The 21122-nt window shown below is 35.0% G+C and overlaps 1 protein-coding gene across 2 annotated transcripts in view; it reads right to left on the bottom strand.

The window, feature by feature from the left end:
* LOC138314964 (DNA mismatch repair protein Mlh1-like) overlaps positions 1-21122 on the bottom strand; it is a 103373-nt gene that overhangs the window by 26307 nt on the left and 55944 nt on the right. Inside the window, exons 1-4 of one of the 2 annotated variants that reach the window (XM_069255629.1) lie at positions 20983-20996; positions 14540-14693; positions 12022-12073; positions 772-982 (exon numbers count right to left, since the gene is read on the bottom strand). In XM_069255629.1, the coding sequence (XP_069111730.1) occupies positions 772-982; positions 12022-12073; positions 14540-14693; positions 20983-20993 (428 nt within the window). In that variant the 5' untranslated portion in view covers positions 20994-20996. Of the gene's footprint in view, positions 1-771; positions 983-12021; positions 12074-14539; positions 14696-20982; positions 20997-21122 lie in introns of those variants that run through there. The other variant, XM_069255628.1, reaches the window with a different exon arrangement.

Genomic DNA, 21122 nt, shown 5'->3' on the forward strand with positions numbered 1-21122 from the left:
ACAACTAGGATCCAATACAAAAAACTCCAAATGAAATTTCTATGAAACCTAAATAAGAGCTGGCCCCGATTTCTCGAAACAAAAGTGCAGACTTAAGTCAAAACTTAAGTTTTTCTCCTATGTAACTTATATGAATATTTACGACTTGAGTCAGTTTTTGACTTAAGTTCATTTCGAGAAATCGGGGCCTGGTCAATTAATTAAAGCTTGAATCTGTAGGACAGAGAATTACAATACACCCTGATCAGGAATCTTACCCAGATCTTGGCAATCAGAGGCATATTTAACTAAGTCTTAGAAACAAGCTTTATTAGCTTGATATATTATATATAAAGTCAAAATCTGTATTTTGTACAGTGTACAAGTCACACCCACCTGCTCTTTTTAACATGGCATGGTGATGGCAATTGTCAGAATTGTCACCCAGGCAACATTTTCGCAGTTACTAGTTTAGTTCAAAATCAATGAATGAAATTTGTGTAGACTGGCGAGGCTTACTCAAATACACAAAATTTTGTACCAATGAATTAATGTGAATGTTTTTATTTTAGAGCTGTCAAATTTCAGCGTAAATATGAGAAACTGTAAATTATGATTTATTAGCATAGATATAATTTAATTAACACAATTTGGTGATTTAATACAGGAAAAACTTTTTTTTAAACAAATTTTACCACTGTACATGAATAAGCACTTGAAAGGAAAAAAAACTACCACAAAAATGAGTACTTGTAGGGTAACCTTGAAATGACAAAGACTATGTTAACTTACCCTACATCAACCTCCATCGTAGAGCTGTCTTCATCCCCATTACCCTCCTTATCAGAAATTGGCCCTTGTTTACTGGATCCAGCACTTTGATTGGCTGAGTTTCCCTGGTTTTTGGCATTCTGATTCGCTGTGCCTAACAAGAAGGCATCCAGCTTTTGTTCCTTGCTGTCTGTCCTCACCATATGATGTGCGTAAGTCTTGTCACCAGAACCTGAAACAAGAGGCCCAATGGGCCTTAACAATCATTTGACAACCTTGGCCACAGTCAAATAGCAAATGAATTAGATATGGTGTCATGCTGGCCATCCTGGATTTTCGAATGACCCCAGAAATAACAGTACAGTCGGCACCATATCAGGGTAATTTCAAGTTTCAGTTAAAATGCACAGCTAGAACTTGATAACAAGAGATCCCAGAGGGATCTTGGCGCCCACCAAAGAATGATCTATATCTGACAAAGGAAAGATGGATCTTTCCTCTACTTTTTAAACTTTTTCAAACATACTACATATAAAATTTGAGACAGATCGCTTCAGTACCTTTTGAGAAATAGCGGTAACAAACTTCAACTATCAAAATCCAAGGTGACTCCGTGGCAGCCATCTTGTTGATCAATCGGTCCTGTATCACAATATGCACAACTAGGGCCCTAGGGGATCGGAACCTACATGTGAAATTTGAGAAAGATCCATTCAATACTTTCTGAGAAATAGCGATAACAAACTTTGAATATAAAAATCCAAGATGGCTGCCTGGCAGCAATTTTGTTGACCGATCGGTTCCAAATCACAATATGCACAACTAGGGCCCTAGGGGAACCTACAAATGAATTTTGAGACAGATCCCTTCAGTACTTTCTGAGAAATAGCGATAACAAACTTTGAATATAAAAATCCAAGATGGCTGCCTGGCAGCAATTTTGTTGACCGATCGGTCCCAAATCACAATATGCACAACTAGGGCCCTAGGGGAACCTACATATGAATTTTGAGACAGATCCCTTCAGTACTTTCTGAGAAATAGCCATAAAACACTTTAACTATCAAAATCCAAGATGGCGGCCTGGCGCCCATCTTGTTCACCAATTGGTCCAAAAATGCAATATGCACAACAAGGGCCCTAGGGGAACCTACATATTAAATTTGAGAAAGATCCCTTCAGCACTTTTTGAGAAATAGGGATATCAAACCTTAACTATCAAAAGTTTTTCCAATCAGCCTCAAAATCTGTATGGCACAAATAGGGACCAAGGGTAACCTCTATGTGAAGTTTGAACAAAATTCCTTCAGTGGTTCTCAAGAAATATCGATAACAAACTTCAACTGCCAAAATCAAAGATGGCTGCCTGGCGGCCATCTTGTTTTTCTGATCAGCCTCAAAATCTGTATGGCACAAATAGGGACCAAGGGTACAATCCATGTAAAGTTTAAACAAAATCCCTGCCGCAGTTCTCAAGAAATATCAATAACAAACTTCAACTGCTAAAATCAAAGATGGCTGCCTGGCGGCCAATCAGCTTAAAAATCTGTATGGCACAACTAGGGACCAAGGGTAACCTCCATGTGAAGTTTGAACAAAATCTCTTCAGTAGTTCTCAAGAAATATCAATAACAAACTTCAACTGCCAAAATCAAAGATGGCTGCCTGGAGGCCATCTTGTTATTCCGATCAGCCTCAAAATCTGTATGGCACAACTAGGGACCAAGGGTAACCTTCATGTGAAGTTTGAACAAAATCCCTTCAGTAGTTCTCAAGAAATATCGATAACAAACTTCAACTGCCAAAATCAAACATGGCTGCCTGGCGGCCATCTTGTTTTTCCGATCAGCCTCAAAATCTGTATGGCACAACTAGGGACCAAGGGTAACCTTTATGTGAAGTTTGAACAAAATCCCTTCAGTAGTTCTCAAGAAATATCGATAACAAACTTTAACTGCCAAAATCAAAGATGGCTACCTGGCGGCCATCTTGTTTTTCCGCTCAGCCTCAAAATCTGTATGGCACAAATATGGACCAAGGGGACCCTCCATGTGAAGTTTGAACAAAATCCCTGCAGCAGTTTTTAAGAAATAGTGATAACAAGCATTGTTTATGGACGGACGACGCACGACGGACCACGGACGACGGACCACGGACGCAGGGCGATTTGAATAGCCCACCATCTGATGATGGTGGGCTAAAAAGTTCAAAGTATGTCTAAAAGATGGTGGCTGGGTTGGCCATCTTGGATTTTGGATCTACCAAAAAAATAACAACAGTTGGTCAAAATGATGTCTGGATCATTTCAGACAGGTTTTAGCTAAATCGAACTGGTAGAACTTGAGATGAAGTTCAAAATGTGTTTTCAATATGGCAGTTGTAGTTGCCATCTAGGATTTCGGATTGACAAGGAAAAACAACAATACTTGGTTGGGACAATGTCAGGATCTATTCAGAGTCACAGTCAGGTGACATATTTTATTTCCTTCTTAGCTTCAAGTGTATTATCTTGAAGAACTCCCAGGAAATCTGTCAAATGTTTCCAATTAACACAAGAAGCCTGTAATATGGTCTTTATTGTTACCATAGAAACCTATAAAATAATTCTTACTGATTCGAACAAAATGATGGATAGACACACCTGGTAAATATTTCTGATAAACAAAGGAAAATTGTTAATTGGAGGAAAACACTTAACAGACAGCCCTTGTTATGTAAAGTTTGAAGCGCACAGGTGAAAGTTTGTAGCCCACAGGTGAAAGTTTGAGCTACAGGTGCATCTGATTAAGTGGATCTTAATGACTATAGTTTAAGGTTGGCATAGAATCCAGTAACTCATTTACCCCTAATATTTTATAATGAACTGATCTGGTCTTTGACTAAGAAGAGTCTAAATGTGTTTTCAGGGGTGAATGTTTATGATTATACTACCTGAAGATTGTAGTAATGTACCATGCAGTAAGAGGCATTCGGCCATTAAATCTTTCCCAAAACTAACAAGGTATCCTGGACCTCATCCAATTAAGCAATTAATCAAAAGGCTAAAATGATGTAATGAATTTGGGTCCATATAAAAAGCACAATTTTTCTACTTTTTGTACCAAACTGAAAACATTGTTTGTTTCATCGTAACATTCCCTTCTGGAAAATGACAAATTGATAATCAAAGTGTATAATTTTCTTCTTGAAATTTTGCTATGTTAACTTCTGTTTGTTTGCCAGGAATGATCTGAGGGGGTATTTAAGTGGGTCGAGAAACCCTACAAGGTCGTCTGATGACCCCATAACTTTGGGATTTTGGATGGATTCAAGCATTGAATAGTGTTAATGTTTCAATTAACAAGTATTTTGAGTTTATGTGGAATCCAGAATGGCCATGTCACCTTTATCAAAGGAATCGCCACAATGGGTACTACAGGTATTAAGTACAGGTGTCGATTGAAATAGTACCTGTTGTATTCTCATTTGTGTAGTATATAAAGTACTGTAATTAATTAACCCAGTAATAGATCAGCACTTTGAGTGGGGGGGTTTCAATCGCTATGTTACAACGTTTAAAATAGCTTTAATTACCAAACATTAAAACTGTAACTGGTACAGTGGGTATCTGTCAGTTAAAAGTTCAAAATTTATTACATCGTAAAATTCTAAATTTTGAAACTCCTTGTTTCACACATCAGGACTGGAGAGATCAAGCATTTAAAGTATTTAACAAACATCACATTTATTTACAACCCTAATTATAGTCTCTAATGGTCTTTCACCACCCCCTATTAAGAATTCATTGCTGATATCGATTTAACATGATATAAGTATTTAATTTTGTGGGGAGAAAATTTTCGCGATATCATCTATGATATCTATTAGTGGTACACAGATCATGCCTTACTCATCATTATCTTTATCTCATTCGCAGGTATTTAAGTTCGCGGAAATTAGCTTGACCGCAAAAATAGCAAAATTCAATCCTCCATGAAAAAACTATCCAGTTTTTACAACCCTAAAAGTCTAGACAACAAACACAATCTGGAATGTTTGATAAGATAAATTCTGATTGTTTGACAATAAAAATAAATTCACAATGTTTCACAACAAGATGAACTCTTCGACAAATAAATTACAATTTAATAAATTATTGCATTTATTTGATAGGATCCAGTTGATTGAAGATATTAAGAAATGTTGACCTTTTTAGATCATGCATCCTTCATCTTGGTCCTGTAAACCTTGAAGCCTACCAATAAGATAAATCATGCATGTTTGACAGGAAGATAAATCATGCATGTTTGACTTAAGATAAACCATGCATATTTGACATTAAGATAAATCATGCATGTTTGACATTAAGATAAACCATGCATGTTTGACATTAAGATAAACCATGCATGTTTGACATTAAGATAAACCATGCATGTTTGACATTAAGATAAATCATGCATGTTTGACATTACAAACTATGCATGTTTGACATTAAGATAAATCATGCATGTTTGACATTAAGATAAACCATGCATATTTGACATTAAGATAAACCATGCAGGTTTGACTTTAAGATAAATCATGCATGTTTGACATTAAGATAAATCATGCAGGTTTGACATTAAGATAAACATTAAGATAAATCATGCATGTTTGACATTAAGATAAACCATGCATGTTTGACATTAAGATAAATCATGCATGTTTGACATTAAGATAAACATGCATGTTTGACATTAAGATAAACCATGCATGTTTGACATTAAGATAAATCATGCATGTTTGACATTAAGATAAATCATGCATGTTTGACATTAAGATAAACATGCATGTTTGACATTAAGATAAACCATGCATGTTTGACATCAAGATAAATCATGCAGGTTTGACATTACAAACTATGCATGTTTGACACTAAGCTAAACAAAGCATGTTTGACATTAGGACAAACCATGCATGTTTGACAATAAGATTATTGTGCATGATTGAGAAATTAAGTGGAATCTATAGTATATTTATGAAAGAACCAAAACTGGATACTTAGAAAATGAATGTACTGGTTGTAAGATGATAAAATCAACCTTTTGTTTGACAATAGATTAACCATTGATGTTTGACAATAGGATTAACCATTGATGTTTGACAACAGGATTAACCATTGATGTTTGACAATAGGATTAACCATTGATGTTTGACAACAGGATTAACCACTGATCTTTGACAATAGGATTAACCATTGATGTTTGACAATAGGATTAACCATTGATGTTTGACAATAGGATTAACCACTAATGTTTGACAATAGGATTAAGCATTGATGTTTGACAATAGGATTAACCATTGATGTTTGACAACAGGATTAACCATTGATGTTTGACAATAGGATTAACCACTGACGTTTGACAATAGGATTAACCATTGATGTTTGACAACAGGATTAACCACTGATGTTTGACAATAGGATTAAGCATTGATGTTTGACAATAGGATTAAGCATTGATGTTTGACAATAGGATTAAGCATTGATGTTTGACAACAGGATTAACCATTGATGTTTGACAATAGGATTAACCATTGATGTTTGACAATAGGATAAACCACTGATGTTTGACAATAGGATTAACCATTGATGTTTGACAACAGGATTAACCATTGATGTTTGACAACAGGATTAACCACTGATGTTTGACAATAGGATTAAACATTGATGTTTGACAACAGGATTAAGCATTGATGTTTGACAATAGGATTAACGATTGATGTTTGACAACAGGATTAACCACTGATGTTTGACAACAGGATTATAACCACTGATGTTTGACAACAGGATTAACCATTGATGTTTGACAACAGGATTAACCACTGATGTTTGACAACAGGATTAACCATTGATGATTGACAACAGGATTAAACATTGATGTTTGACAATAGGATTAACCACTGATGTTTGACAACAGGATTAACCATTGATGTTTGACAATAGGATTAACCATTGATGTTTGACAATAGGATTAACCATTGATGTTTGACAATAGGATTAACCATTGATGTTTGACAACAGGATTGATGTTTGACAACAGGATTAACCATTGATGTTTGACAATAGGATTAACCATTGATGTTTGACAATAGGATAAACCACTGATGTTTGACAATAGGATTAACCATTGATGTTTGATAACAGGATTAACCATTGATGTTTGACAACAGGATTAACCACTGATGTTTGACAATAGGATTAAACATTGATGTTTGACAACAGGATTAAGCATTGATGTTTGACAATAGGATTAACGATTGATGTTTGACAACAGGATTAACCACTGATGTTTGACAACAGGATTATAACCACTGATGTTTGACAACAGGATTAACCATTGATGTTTGACAACAGGATTAACCACTGATGTTTGACAACAGGATTAACCACTGATGTTTGACAACAGGATTAACCATTGATGTTTGACAACAGGATTAAACATTGATGTTTGACAATAGGATTAACCATTGATGTTTGACAACAGGATTAACCACTGATCTTTGACAATAGGATTAACCATTGATGTTTGACAATAGGATTAACCATTGATGTTTGACAACAGGATTAACCACTAATGTTTGACAATAGGATTAAGCATTGATGTTTGACAATAGGATTAACCATTGATGTTTGACAACAGGATTAACCATTGATGTTTGACAATAGGATTAACCACTGACGTTTGACAATAGGATTAAGCATTGCTGTTTAAAAGAGTATAATATTTAAATCCTCGCTGTAGGGACATGACAATGAGATTAAAACCCTTTAAACAGTTTAACAATAAAATAAATGCTGATGTCGATGACAGGGTCAGCTGTCGATATTAAATGATACTATTTTCAGAATTGCGATCAGACAGAGAAGTGAGTCGGCTGGTTAAGACAGCAGCTGAGCCTAGCATACCATCATATCACAGACTGATTAACAAGTCCCAGTATACTCTCATACAGCTACATTGGAGCAGCTGTAATGTAGGCAGCTCAGCATATAAAAAGGTAGGTGGTGTTATTGTACTTATAGTAGCAATGTTTTACTTATCAACAATAACTTGTAGATATTTCTTTATACTATTGTATACACAAACTGAGCTAGGTAATGCAGCAAACTCCATTCAACTAGGAAAGAAACTGTTGTTATAATATACAATAATCACCAGCATTATAAAAAAGTGTTTATCATTAGTATTATCATGTAGTAGACTATGGTTAATCTTAAAAAGGAATAATGTGTTATGATTGATTTTTCATATGAATGATTTTAAAATATTGTTGTTATTTTAATTTCACAAGAATATCGCACTATAGTCAATTTATAACAAGAATAATTAATTGAAGTGAGTAATGGTCGTTTTTTTACCAAAATAATGTGTTAATTTATCATGGCAATAATATTCTAGCTATCTGTTCAGGTCAATTATTAATCTGATTAATTAGTGCTGTGATCAATGGTCAATTTTACATTATGAATATATTATGTCCACTTTTTACATTTATATGAATATATTATGTCCATTTTTTACATTATGAATTTATTATGTCAAATTTTTACATTATGAATATATTATGGTCAATTTTTACATTATGAATATATTATGGTCAATTTTTACATTATGAATATATTATGTCCAATTTTTACATTATGAATTTATTATGTCTAATTTTTACATTATGAATATATTATGGTCAATTTTTACATTATGAATATACTATGTCAAAATTTTTACATTATGAATATATTATGGTCAATTTTTACATTATGAATATATTATGTCCAATTTTTACATTTATATGAATATATTATGTCCATTTTTTACATTATGAATACAGTAAAACCCCTCTAACCCAAACCCGGATTCCTTGAATTCGTCGAACTGGTCGTACGGTCCCGACCGTGTCTCTATATAATCTATGTAACAAAACCCCGGATAGCTCAAACAGCTATTCGTCGAATACCCCTCATTCCTCGAACAGAAATATATCCCCGTTTCATCATATACATAGTATTTAACCATGTATTCGTCGAACAGGTGTTCGGCCCTTGAGATTTTTTTACCTGTGTCACACCTGACTGCACCAACCGACATGGATAATTGCTCACGACCTTGTGTTTATACAGGTGGCGAATCAAGCCTTTAGTTAATTACGGGATTAACGGTGTCATTAATACCTACCTACACGATCGAAAGTCTTTGTTTCTCGTTAACTTTATTTGAACATTTAAGAAAAGGCATTAAATTATTGACGTTTCTCTCGTAATAATCTTTGCTGTAAATACGAAAGTTGTTGATCCGTGTTAATAGAAAGTACGCATTGTGAAATGTCAAGAGAGGCGGAAGATATTGCTGACGTCACCCTAATTATAAGTTCATTCTTTTTAAATTTCTGTGTTGTTTTCATTCGACATGCTAACACAATGTTATTTATCGAAAGACATAAACGATATATCAAACGATATGCAAAGTACATTTTATCAGTGGGTTCCGTATCTTTTCCTGTATATTGTATGAACAAAATAGACATATATAGATATCGTTTCCTATGTCCGTAATTAAATTAATTATGCTGGTTAATTGTGAGTATGTATTTTGTAAATGTTTTAAATGATTGGTGATAACTAAATAATAGAAAATGCACTACTTATTGACCAATATGGATTGTACAATGACCTAGATGATGATTGTTTACTCTGCTTGGAATGACATTTTGATGTAAGCATTTTCAAACGCTCAGTTTATGTTATACATATATTTTTTTCAACTTAATATTACTATCAATAAAAAACTTTAATAAAGAAATCAAAAATCCTGAAAGATAGGGTAGTTAAAATGTCTTTGCAGTGCATTGTTTTGTCATAGTTTGAAACCGGACATTTTGACTGTTGATCGTGATCAACCTCGGATGAGTCGAATACCCCGTATTCCTCGAACTATTGACCTGGTCCCCTTGTGTTCGAGTTATAGGGGTTTTACTGTATATTATATCCAATTTTTACATTATGGCCAATCTTTCATCAAAATAGATCATTACAGTTAACTTCATCACAGACTAATATTAGGTGATGTATTTATAACAAAAATAAGATATCACTTTAACAGAAATAATGTATGGCATACAAATATAGCTACAGCATAACTTGGCTGGTATAGAGAAATTTCTGGATTAAACAGTTTTAATTAATATCATTAAGAAAGAAATTAATTTTTCCTGTGCCTTTCGCTTATTGAGAAGGAGTCATTTGAATGAAAGTTATGCACGGTGGATGACAAAACATGATGACTATGGCTCATCCTGACCCTTCAGTTCAGATTACCTAAAAAGTAATAGTATATCTTAAATTTGTGTAAATTTCATTTGAAATTTCATTATGTTTTAAGTTTTGCTTGCCTAGGCTTTCAAAAATAAAAATTTTGGGACAATCTTACAAATACATATAACTGCCCTGGGGCATTCCTACGAGCACTCCTCACGCTTTCTCAGACTTTGAAATCTACTAATCGCACCAATCAACCTAGTTTGTAATGTACAGTCGAGACTGTCTTATGTGACTTTCCAAGGGACCATTACAAAAAGGTCACATAAGACAGGGAGTCACTTAAGACTGTCCAAGTTCATCCGCAACATCACTGTACAAACAATGTCTTCAATTGTCTGTAAATTTATTCTTCATTATAAATATATCAATTACCTAATTTTTTTGAAATTAATAAAAAATAATAATAAAAAAACACAAAAATGAAAAATTATCTTATTTTTTTTTTATTAAAAATCATTTAGATCTAGTAATAAATTACAAGCAGACATACATTGATGTTTGGTTTTAAACTTTGTTCAAGAAAAAAATTCTATCTGGAAGGGATGTGATTTTGGGTAAAAAATCTCTTTTTTTTTTTTTTTTTTTTTTTGCAATTAAAAAAATATGTGTATGTCATGGTTTTTCAGGCTTAAAAAAAATACAAAAATCACACTTCTCCAAAAACAACCATTGCAAAACAATTGCAGATGTTGTATAAATTAAAAAACATTACTACTGTACAGTAGAGGAAACATTTTAAAACCTGGGCTTTATTTTGCTAAATTTTACAAATCTACTGTAAACTGCTACCAAATGGTGGCCATTACAGAAGCCAAAGTCTTGTGCATTTGTCTTTACAAGAATTTTTGGTGTTATGAGAAATGTTTGAAGAAAATATAGGGTTTCTGACTTTGGGATGGCAGTTATAATGATTGTTTACTCATATCAAAGAACGAAATTATGTTTGGTCGAAAATGCCATGTACAAAACAAGAAGAGAGTCACCCACGCCAAGCTATAGGATGATACGGTAGGCAAAATAAAACTTGCCTATTTCTTTAACGTGTTTCGTTATTAATTGTCAATGTTTACCATTGTTTAGTATGGAGAAATATTTGAATGATATCTAGCCTATTTAATAGTTATAGGCCAAATTTTGTGGGGAAAAACGATCTTTCATTATCTGTCAAAACTGGTTACACAGTAATTTACTCTTATCCTAGTCAACAGTCAATGTTTAGTTCGATGTTCACACCTCTTTCTCGGTCATAATTATGACCCCAGGCGAATGAAAAGTCGCTCAAGACAGACTTTTAATGATGTGTGAGTTGTAAAAACATGGAGCTTGTCACGTAAGACAGGGAGTCGCTGAAAACAGACCCATTATATAGCAAAATACGTTGGGGGGGTCTCTAGTAAGGTCACATAAGACAGGGAGTCGCTATATACAGGGGGTCGCTCAGACAGTCTCGACTGTAATTCAGCTTTATGGAAAAGTCCAAGGGAGTTAACTCAAGTTATACATTATTCAGATACCCTAGCTAACATCAAGTCTTTTTTTTAACCCTAGCTAACATCATTTCTTTTTTTTTAAGTGTTCTGATTTTCTTACGTAATTTGTTTGCTCTTCCACGATTTTAAATCAAAAAAGGTAGCAATAGCTTGAGACAGGCTGACAGACATAGGTAGCATTACATCTGTCCTGCAACCTCACACCTTACAGGTGGGTTCATTAATAAAACACATGAAGCCGTTACATGTGCATCACCAAGGTTATCAACAACATGTCATAGGGACATGGCTACTTTATAGGTACTGTGGATCGGTACAACCTGGGTACTCAGTAAACTTTAGAGGTCATTTAAGGAATCTAGAGGTCACAATCAAAGGTCATGAGGTGAGCTGCCAGGTCAATCAATAGTTGTAACGACTGATTGTTACCTGAAATAAACCACTCACCTGAGGATATGGCCTTTTCTTCAGCAGTGAAGGAAGCACCGGGTAACAAGGCCTGAAGATAAACAAATAAAATCAAAATAAATGATGCCTTACATACCCGGGGTCTATTTATAAAGTGGCCAGGCGTAACCTGTGACCTCTACCATTGACTGATGACCTTAAAACTCTAACCAGGCGCCAAATAATAACAAAGTGTGAATGTTAACTAAATCATACAAGTGACAAAAGGTGAACTTTCACTATCTATCAATAAAATCTACTACTGTATTCATTGTAACGGTTGATACAATAATGATATGGTTTGAATTTGACCAGAAACTGCTGAGGGGTATCAGATTGATAACTGACCATGTTAATCTGATCAAATACACACCACATGTGTCCTACTAAATTCCAGAAATAGGCCACCATGGTCGAGAGGTTAAGGTGTTCTGGCACATAACGACTAGCTCTGAATTTCTGTGTTTCGAGTTTAAATCACCTGTAGAACAGTTGCTAGGTATTGACCATAGGTCGGTGGTTTTTCTTTGCAATGGGTATACTTTTCTCCAACTTCGCTAGCCAAGGGTATTAGTCCGATTCTCTTTCTTCTACCCTTGGCATATCTCACTTCAGAATGGATGGTCCCGCACTGCGCCACCTGCTGGATCACCGCAGTTGCGCCCCTTCCATTTACGTAATAACCAACCAATTAAAAAGCTCGTATCATTGTTGCATGGTTGAAAAAATGGCAGCGCCCTATAAAACACGTGTGTTGTTTGCGACAGATTCAAAATACCAAAGATGAACATGTGTGTGAGTCATTTGTTTATTAGTAAGTTCGGACACCAGTTTTTGTGTTTCATGCAGAAGTTCTGCAATGTCCAATTTTATAACGAGATCACAGTATATATTTTAATTGTTTACTTTGTGAAACATAAACCATGCATGTACTTTCCAATCTGTTTGGAAAGCAACATCTCCAAGACGTTCATTTAGCTGGTATAAAACATCTTATTGATTAAATAGATAGTAATATATAACTTCACTAGGAGTTGATGATGACAGGCATGACATGCCTGCTGCCTCATCATACAAATGTAGGTCACTATACTATCGCTTCAGTTCAGTTTTGTTGACATATCAAAGCTGCGTTTTCATTGGCCGCCTGAACCTAGCTGCATCCAATCAGAGTTTGAAAGCAAAAACACCTGTTCCGAAGTGAGATATGCCACGGGTAGTAAGAAGAGAATCGGACTTAATACCCTTGGCTAGCGAAGTTGACTTTTCTCCACCTCAAGGTTTTAGACACCTCGTCATTTTCATTTGAATACTGAAGTCACACTGCCCTTTACTTTGGAACCCTTTCTATTTCTGTTGATTGCTTAGCCTTTTACTTAGAACTACTTCAATTTCCATTAATTGCTACTAAAGTCCCTTGGCCCTTTACTTGGAAACCAATTCTATTTCCTATAATTGCTAAACTCCCCTGGCCTTTTACTTGGAAATCAATTCTATTTCCTATAATTGCTTAAGTCCCTTGGCCCTTTACTTGGAAACCAATTCTATTTCCTATAATTGCTACTAAAGTCCCTTGGCCCTTTACTTGGAAACCAATTCTATTTCCTATAATTGCTAAACTCCCCTGGCCTTTTACTTGGAAACCAATTCTATTTCCTATAATTGCTAAACTCCCCTGGCCCTTTACTTGGAAACCAATTCTATTTCCTATAATTGCTAAAGTCCCCTGGCCCTTTACTTGGAAACCAATTCTATTTCCTATAATTGCTAAAGTCCCCTGGCCTTTTACTTGGAAACCAATTCTATTTCCTATAATTGCTAAACTCCCCTGGCCTTTTACTTGGAAACCAATTATATTTCCTATAATTGCTAAAGTCCCCTAGCCCTTTATTTGGGAACCTATTCTATTTCCTATAATTGCTAAACTCCCCTGGCCTTTTACTTGGAAACCAATTCTATTTCCTATAATTGCTAAACTCCCCTGGCCTTTTACTTGGAAACCAATTCTATTTCCTATAATTGCTAAAGTCCCCTGGCCCTTTACTTGGAAACCAATTATATTTCCTATAATTGCTAAAGTCCCCTGGCCCTTTACTTGGAAACCAATTATATTTCCTATAATTGCTAAAGTCCCTTGGCCCTTTACTTGGAAACCAATTATATTTCCTATAATTGCTAAAGTCCCCTAGCCCTTTAATTGGGAACCACTTACTCGGGAACCGGCCCTTCTATTTCCTATAATTGCTGAAGTCCCTCAGCCCTCTTACCTTGTGACCCTCACCCTTTGACCTTAACCCCTTTACTTTCTGGTCATTTTCTGGCCACCTCTCACCTTTTTCTTTATCGGGGCCATTTTCCTACATCTTGATACATACCACCCCAGGTCAGAAGGATTGTTATGACTAATCGTATGTTTTGAAAGACAACACCATGCTTATGAATCTGTATCTATTAGCTATGATGTATAATGGTAGTAGAAGTGAACACTGCCAATAACACTGGTACCCTGCATACTTACCTGTGTGTAGTATGTCCGTGACGAGTTTGACCCCAGTAGTTTGGCCTCCACAGCCTTTTGTACAGACTCTATAATAGCATCCTCATGTAGAAAGTGGACCTCGTGTTTTGTAGGGTGGACATTCACATCAACATTCTGGGGAGCAATCTCCAAGCTGTACATCAAACAAATCACAAAATTTTGTTTTTATATTTTTGACTTGTCTTCCCAGTAACATAATCGATCTTAAAATTTTAAGGATCTACACACATCAACATTATTCTTTATATAAAATTGTTTACACATTCCAGTAAACTGCTGAAAGCAAACATCTATATAAATGCAATCAAACTTCACTGATGCAGTTATAATTTAGATTGAAAACAAATGACTACATCTTTTGTAATTTGGATCCCAGTAGATCATTTCTCTGTATCTATCTATAATAACCGCTAAACTAACATCAGTCTTTGTGCAAATATTTCATTTGGAAGCTTTCTGAGATTTTTACTTGACATGTACCAATCTAAAGGCAGGGTAATCAGTAAATGTATAAAATAACACCCAAAAATCTTAATGTTCTCTTTGGAATACACATGAATTGAAGGGACCCAGAATGTTTCCGGCCAAATTTGGTTACAATCCATGCAGAAATCTATGACTAGTAGTGATTTAAAGGAATTACCTCTATTGGGCCCTGTCCCTCCTGCGCCCGGGGGGTCAGAGCCAAAATTTATGCATTATGAACTCTGTTCCCCTTCCCCCAAGGATGGTTCTGGCCAAATTTGGTTAGAATCCATGCAGAACTCTATAACTAGTAGTGTTTTAAAGGAAATGTTGACGTACAGACGACACATGCCACCATAACATAAGCCAGGGCTTTTTTCCTCACTGCTTTGGGAATGGGGCCTGTGGCTTTGAATTTGGGAAATGGAGCACCAAAACCAAGATTTGGGAAAATTATGAAATATGAAATACATGTAAAGCATAACAATTAAGATTTTTTATTTACAGTGTAGTTTATATACTTCTTTGAAGCCAATTCACAAATATCTAAAGCCTTAACCAACTAAGTTCATGCAATATTTTTGGATAGTTTTCAAGAAACTGATTTTGGTAAATTTTAAGGTTGAATTGGGAAAAATGCCATGGGGAATGACGATTTTCGGCCCCAAATCCTGCTAAAAAAAAAGCCCTGTAAGCTCACCAGCCCTTCAGGCCAGGTGAACTAACAAGAATTCCACGAAAGCGGATGTGTTGCCTGCACAGCATCACAAATAATAGTTATTTACAGTTGAAAATATTGTAAAGATGCTCCACCGCCGACAGAGCATAAATGATATACATCATTTGAACAATAATTGGTGTTTAATCGTGTATATATATGCCTTATTAACACAAAAAAATAATATGAAAATATATATTTCGCATTTGGTGCATGTGCAATCAGTACTTCATTCCATATAGGATATAGTCCCACGGATTTTTTCCAGGATGCAATTAATTATTTTTCATATTTTTAACTTTAAGTAGAATTAGACGCTCAAACTTTTCAATGGCAATAATGACGTAAAGTAAGTAACTTTTGCAACTGAAGAAAAATACTAAATCGTCTGCTCCTGTTTTTAATAGTGAAAAAAATACCATTTGTGAGCATCTTTAAAAATTAGGTAAAGTTATCAAGTCTCTAACTCTTGCAAATATTGATGGATTTTGACAAGTATCAAACCACTTCGAGATTTCATTAATATAAAGCAATATACCAAATAAGTTTAAATTGAACAATAAATACTAAAGTTTTCAAGCAGAAACCATAGATTAATCTTTTTTGACAAATTTAAAGTGCCGATACTCTTGCAAATATTGACGGATTTTGACAATTATCAAAATTATTTAAGATCACATTAATATAAAGCAATACACAAAATTTGGTTGAAATCGGACTATAAATACTTAAGTTAAACCACGGAAACCATCTCAGTTGGACACCGACATGGTGATACCTAAGTGCTTTGCATGCGACACAAAAATGAACCCAGGTGTACATTTCTAAAGGACAACATTTAAGTATCTATAGCATCTCAAATGTTATCAGAATAGGTTTTGGTTAAAATCTAATTGTAGCTGTATCTAAACCCTGTCTTTGTGAATGCATTAAGATTCAATGGCTGATTCAATCAGAACACATCACCTGTTATGGAAGCTGCCAGGTTCAGATTGCAGTGAGCCATGATATGCACTACTGGCAATTGTTTTACTGCAAATATGCATGTCACTTCCTTTCATCACCCACCAACATAATTGTTTCATAACAACACCCCGCCTTGCGTGTTTCAGTATCATTACTCATTGATAATTATCAAAAGTATGGTTATTTAGACAATGTCTCTGCAAACTCTTAATATTTTAAACTAAATGCGGTATTCAATTGATATGAGTTTGAGTTAAAGGGTCTCTACAGTACAATTTTAAATCTCTGGTTGAATTCGCAGCATGGAAGCAATATGGTATTCTGACAGTGTGGTGAGATGAACTAGGTCAAAATATCATTATTGGCAATGCACATCTTAATGCCTTTGTTGTCAGTATGGGGGGGTGGGGGTGGGGGTGGGGGGTTATTAATGAACCAAAATTTAAGTTGTATATAAAAAAAGTCAATCATATTTCAAAACTTTTTCTGTAAACATGCATATGTCTTTTATCCATTGAGACGCATTATCATGTCATGATTCCCATAATGACTCCCATGTTCATATAATATGGGATACAATGCTGATGTAAGAGGCATCATATGTTGTAAAACTTTGTTAAATCCATGGGAAGGGGCATTTATACAACTTCAACTCTATTCCAGTAAAGGGGGAAGGGCAGTTCATAGGGAGAGGGGGCTAATTACAGCGAATATGATAATATAGGCGTACCTCAAAGCTTTACGACAGTTGCAACAACTTTACTGTGATAATGATTTTCACCTGTATACATTGATTCTACTTAGATGACCTAGACTAGGATTTCTATTTCCAGACAGATTACTTATTAATTAGAAGTTGATCTAATTGATACCAGACTAAATTAATGCCATTATCCCCACATTTTGGTCAGCAGGTCGACCTTAACACCAGTTCACACTATATAAGAACTACATGACACAAATTCAGGCATTATCTTTAACCCAAAAACTATTTCTAAGGTAGCAAAATGCACTAGCCACTTACGATTAATGTTTGATTAATAGTCCAGAGCTAATTAATGGATTATCTCTGTAGCAGGTGACGGCTACCCCTCTAATCATATGGAAGGCTGTTAAAGCGTATTGTTAAGGTTGGGTGGACCTTGGTGGCCGTGTGGTTTAGATGTCTCAACATAAGACCCCCACCTTTAGATCGCGAGTTTGAATCTCAAGTGGTGCAGTTGCCAGGTACTGACAGCTGGTATTTGGTTTTTCCCCGGATACTCCGGCTTTCTTTCACCATTAAACCAAGCACATCCTTACATGAACCTCCCTGTTAATAGGACATTAAAACTAACTAAATCCAAATTGTTAAAGTTATTTTCCAGGATATAGTGCTAATATGATACTGATGTTGAAGTAGTGGCTTAAATAATATCCTTAAAATAATGATTATTAATTACATCTTCTTATGAAGTCAGATCACAAAATTTCCATTCACCGAGATTCACAAATTTTGTAAAATGAATTGAAAATCTTGATATCAATGATGTGCAAAAATTCCAGCTGGCTATGTGGTATTTAGGGAGAAGCCTGCCTGATGATTAGTAACAGTCACCATTTGTCTTCAACCTATAACAGACTCATTATCACCTTTACTGTTGTAATCTGATGTACTGTTTACCTTGGCATTAAATTAAAATATCACATTCAACCCCTCACACTACCGTGTGTATTTAATTATCTTTAAAATCCCAGATAATATCCATTTATTTTGTCTTCTGTCATCAATCTTTGCTAAACAACACTTCAAATTGATCAAATGGAACTTGTAACAAAAAGCATGCTTTTACATGGAAATGCAATACCTAATGTTTTGCAACATCAAGTGTTCCTATTCTCTTAGAAATCAAAATGGCAAAATATGAACATGAGGCTGAGGTAATTATACATTATGGCCAAGTCAAGCGTGTACTATTGATTCATAGTATTGTCTTATGACAGAATATGGAATAAATCTGAATGTATTTCATAATATCCTTTGACAATACTATAAATCTAATAACTAACAAGCAAATTCATGGAATTTCCATCCCCCGCTTTCAGGACATATTGCAGGTAAACATTATTGAGTTTAGGTTTTAACCTTGGTTGAAACATTAAACAAGAGGCCCAAAAGGCCTGTATCGCTCACCTGGTTTGTAATGTCAAGTCATGTTCTGAATACAGGTTCATTGTTTCTTTTCTGAAGAAATGTGAATATTTACCTCTTATTTCCCTACTGGGCCCCGCCCCTCCTGCCCCCGGGGGTCAGAGCTAAAATTTATACAAGTCCTGTTTTCCTTCCCCCAAGGATGTTTGTGGCCAAATTTGGGGCCAAGGTGAGCTAAAAATAAACTGAAGAATTTTTCAGAAGTAAGATGTTTTAGAACTTGGCTAAGCCCTTAAGGCATTTAACTTTGTTACCAAGTTTTAACAATATTAGTTTTAACATTTGTTAGTTATTACACAGAAACTGCAGAAAAATGACAATTGAAGTAAATTAAATGGTCATAACTCTGATGAATAACGTCTGCTGAAAGAGTTGATCAAACCTGGCCAGGCACTTTAGGCATTCAACCTTGTTACCAAGTTTGAAGAAAATCAGTAAATATTTATTACAGTTATTGTACGGAAGTGGCAGAAACTGACTTTTTAAAATTTAACTCCGCTGAATAAGGTCCGTTGAAAGTCACAATCGAATTTGAGTCCTTAAGGCATTTAACCTTGTTACTAAGTTTGAAGAAAATTGGTTCACATTTGTTACACTCATTGCACGGAAATGGCAGAATTTTTTTTAATTTTAGTAATTTGAAGGGCCATAACTCCGTTAAATAACATCGACAGTGGCAATCGAACTTGGCTGAGCCCTTAAGGCATTTAACCTTGTCACCAAGTTTGAAGAAAATTGGTTTACATTTCTTACAGTTATTGCATGGAAACGAAGTGTTACAGATAGATGGACAAACCCAAATTGATATCCCCCATTTCGGAGAAAGCGGGGGATAATTAAGCTATAATATATTATAAATAATGGACATAAGGTGTATTGACCTGTTCTGCACTCTTCATCATTGGATAATATTCAATTATGTGTCATGTTAGTATAGCTTAGTCTAAGCTGAGATACACATAAATGGATGGGAGTTTTTAGTCTTATCTGATCGAGATACATAATTGGATGGGTCTTTGTTTTGTCTTACCAAGATACATTAATGGATGGGATAGTCATTTTAGTCTTTAGTCTTACCTGAGATACATAAATAGATGGGAGTTTTAGTCTTACCTGAGATACATAAATTGGAGATTTTAGTCTTACCTGAGACACATATAATTGGATAGGAGTTTTTAGTCTTTTTATAATGGAGGGAGTCTTTAGTCTTACCTGAGATACATAATGGATGGGAGTTTTAGTCTTACCTGAGATACATAATTGGAGTTTTAGTCTTACCTGAGACACTGGATAAATTTAGTCTTACCTGAGATAATAAATGGAGTTTTAGTCTACCTGAGATACCCTGATGAGGAGTCTTTAGTCTTACCTGAGATACATAATTGGATGGGAGTCTTTAGTCTTACTGAGTACTTACCTGAGATACATATGAGTCTTTAGTCTTACTGAACATAGTCTAATGATGGAGTTTAGTCTTACCTGAGATACATATGGATGGGAGTTTTAGTCTTACCTAGAACTGAGAGTCTTTACACCTGAGATAATAATGGATGGGAGTCTTTAGTCTTACCTGAGATACATAATGGATGGAGTCTTTAGTCTTACCTGAGATACATTAATGAGTTTTAGTCTTACCTGAGATACATAATGGATGGGAGTCTTTAGTCTTACCTGAGATACATTAATGGATGGGAGTCTTTAGTCTTACCTGAGATACATAAATAGATGGGAGTTTTAGTCTTACCTGAGATACATAAATTGTTGAGATTTTAGTCTTACCTGAGACACATATAATTGGATAGGAGTTTTAGTCTTACCTGAGAAATAATGGAGTTTAGTCTTACCTGAGATACATAATGGATGGAAGTCTTTAGTCTTACCTGAGATACATAATTGGATAGTCTTTAGTCTTACCTGAGATACATAATGGATGGAGTTTTAGTCTTTAATGGATGGGAGTCTTTAGTCTTACCTGAGATACATAATGGATGGGAGTCTTTAGTCTTACCTGAGATACATAATTGGATGGGAGTCTTTAGTCTTACCTGAGATACATTAATGGATGGGAGTCTTTAGTCTTACCTGAGATACATAAATGGATGGAGTCTTTAGTCTTACCTGAGATACATAAATATGAGTTTTAGTCTTACCTGAGATACATAATTGGATGGGAGTCTTTAGTCTTACCTGAGAACATTAATTGGATGGAGTTTTTAGTCTTA

This window comes from Argopecten irradians, chromosome 2 (assembly GCF_041381155.1).
Source record: "Argopecten irradians isolate NY chromosome 2, Ai_NY, whole genome shotgun sequence".
Classification (NCBI taxonomy): Eukaryota; Metazoa; Mollusca; class Bivalvia; order Pectinida; family Pectinidae; genus Argopecten; species Argopecten irradians.